The sequence below is a fragment of the Gavialis gangeticus genome, unplaced genomic scaffold, assembly GCF_001723915.1.
Source record: "Gavialis gangeticus isolate Ggan-Ray unplaced genomic scaffold, GavGan_comp1, whole genome shotgun sequence".
In the NCBI taxonomy this organism is placed as follows: domain Eukaryota; kingdom Metazoa; phylum Chordata; order Crocodylia; family Gavialidae; genus Gavialis; species Gavialis gangeticus.
The window spans coordinates 67,222,076-67,224,740 of NW_017729030.1; the positions used below are offsets into that span (position 1 = coordinate 67,222,076).

Consider the following 2,665-nt stretch of genomic DNA (forward strand, 5'->3'; position numbering starts at 1 on the left):
GCCAGAGAAAGAGGAAGTCTAAAATATTTTGCAGTGCTTTCTTATTCCATGTTCGAGTCTAGCAATGTTTTGTGGTCAGGAACATCAACCACCAGTATCTGGCAAGAAGAGCATCATGTCAGATTGGAAATAATGATAAAATAAGAGGATCATAGTAAATACATGCACATAGACTTGAGGGTAATTTTGATTCCAACAAAATGTTTGGCACTTTCCCAAGCTCTCTACTGAATCCAGTTCTGAAGAAAATGAGTAATGCGTATGTGCCATATCAAGACTACATTGGATTGTCAAGCACATAAAAAAAATCATTACTGGTCAGGCTTCACAAAAGTCAAGAGAGTCTTCTAATGGAGCACAACCAGTACAACTTGACTGGATAGGAAACGACACCATTTCATAAAGAGGCAGAAGATTAGCAGAGGGGAGGGAGGTGGACAAAAAAAAAGCCTATACAAATTGCATCAATACAACAGTATATAAAAAAAGCAGCCATCTCTGCTTATGGAACTTCATATTAAAAAATTAGAAGTCATCCAGGTCTCAAGACCCATTTTAATCATTTGTTTAAAAATGCAAAGAGCAGACTTGGGATGGAGGTACAGCTTCCAGAGTACCCCAGGTCAGGATGTTTAAAATTAGAAAGGTCTCTAGGTAGTGCTAGGTAACACCTGTAGGGCTTTATTACTCAGAAACCCTCTCTGGACATTGTATCCTCACTCTGTCAATAGTCCATACATTTTGTCTTGACATAGCAATGTGCACATTATGGCAAGGAGGAAAAATAATAATAATAAAAAAATTCCAGTGCAGTATCTTGGATCATAGCCAAAATTCTCTGTTCCACTTTTCTCTCTATTTTTGGTAGTGAAAATCTTGGAGAGAACACCTCTGTTGCAAATGGTGAGCAAACAGACCACCACAACTCTCACCCCCCCCTCAGTGCCCCTCTGACCCACAGTTTAAAAAAAAGAAAAAGGCAGAGATGAGGGAAAAATGAGGTAACTTCTCCCAACGGGGTGCATACATGTACCGCTGGCTCTTCTAAAGCGCCTACTGTCCTTTAGGAGATAGGGTGTGGGGACTTGGCAAGGTGACGGTTACATAAAGAAGAAGCTACAGGAGGAGAGAAAAGGAAAAAGAGGTTCAGAATCAAAAAAAAGAAAAAAGAAGAAAAGAGAAAACAGCAACATTTTAAAGAAAAGTCATCTGTGAAGGAAGAGAGAGTGTACTAGTGTCTCTTCAGAAACTGGGGCAGCTTAAAAATCAGGAAGAGTGCACGGATGCGGACCTTACCAACCTGCTATTTTGTTAACTGGGGAATAAGAGTGGGGAAGAGCCCAATTCTTCTATAGAATTGCTCCATAATTTTTTTTAGTGAAAAAAATGAGTGAAAACTGAGAGTAAGGCACTTTAGGAGAAGTGCCTTGAATCTAAGGAGCAGTGCCTTGAGTCTAAAAAGGTGGAGAACCCTTGCAGCAAGGGAAGTTTAGGTTACATATTAGGAAAAACTCTCTTACTAGGAGGGTAGTAAAACATTGGAACAGGTCACCCAGAGAAGTGATGGAAGCTCCATCCTTGGGGGTTTTTAAGACCCAGCTAGATAAAACTTTGGCTGGGATGAACTAGTTGGGGCTGGTCCTGCTTTGAGCAGAGGGTTGGACTAGATGACCTCTTGAGGTCCCTTCCAACCCTAAGTTTCTATGATTCTACGGTGGTAATGAAGGCTGTAAATGCTAACTGCTCAGAACAGCCAAAGGAACAACCAACTCAACAACAAAAGATGTCTATGTATACTTCAAGTACAAATGTGTACACTCAGTTGACATGTTTTCACTCCCATGTTCTCCCTCTTCCCCCATGCCAAACAGACATCAACCAACAGTGACAACAAGAAACAAAGCAAAACAAAAATCAAAAGCACGCAAATACAAGAACGTTTGGGTAAAAATATATTTTCTATCCCCACTTCATGTGTTGGCACTAGCCATATATGTAGCCTGGGTCAAGTACAGGTAGTAACTGAGCTATGCCATAAGATTATTATTCAATTTGTACTTCCAAAATGAAATATGCTTACATTAATAGAGTGACAAATATCTAACAGATGAATATATATATGTCTGCATTAACACTGTATGTATGCTACACAGTCATTTAGATATAAACATAGGTTATTTTCAAATAGAAAGGCAACAGTAATAATGTTCTACACCTATAGTTTAAGGCAATCAAGATATTAAAAATGTATACAAATACAAATATTTCTACTGCTGTTCACAGCTTAATTTTTAGTTAATTAAAAAAAATCCTTCATATTTGTATAATCCCATACTTTTACACGCTGGCTGGAAAATCGTAGATACTACATACTGTAATGCAACCCTGGTCCTTGAAGAAAAGATGACAGGAGTAAGGAGTTCTAACGTCTGAGAATAGCAAATGGTAACGTGATTCAAGCGGACAAAATTGCATATGATCACACACACAAGACATTTCAGTTTTCAAGACAACAGTTTAAAAGCAGAATGAGAGCTACCTGAAAAACAAAACCAACTGATGACATTAAATAAGACTTGCTTAAAAAGAGACACAAATACAACAAAGCCTTCTTGACAGGATAAGTTGCTAAAAATGTACAAGGTACCAAAAGGATGAAAGATTT

At 38.3% G+C, this 2,665-nt stretch overlaps 1 protein-coding gene and 1 long non-coding RNA gene across 2 annotated transcripts in view; one reads left to right on the top strand and one right to left on the bottom strand.

The window, feature by feature from the left end:
• Nucleotides 1-956: 956 nt before the first annotated feature.
• The window catches only part of SEPT11 (septin 11), a 144,332-nt gene continuing 142,623 nt past the window's right edge, over nt 957-2,665 (bottom strand). Inside the window, exon 10 of the mRNA XM_019522316.1 lies at nt 957-1,116. Within this exon, the coding sequence (XP_019377861.1) occupies nt 1,101-1,116 (16 nt within the window). The 3' untranslated portion in view covers nt 957-1,100. The remainder of the gene's footprint in view (nt 1,117-2,665) is intronic.
• The window catches only part of LOC109301270, a 7,408-nt gene continuing 6,667 nt past the window's right edge, over nt 1,925-2,665 (top strand). The window contains exon 1 of the long non-coding RNA XR_002098492.1: nt 1,925-2,643. This is a non-coding gene — a long non-coding RNA (uncharacterized LOC109301270). The remainder of the gene's footprint in view (nt 2,644-2,665) is intronic.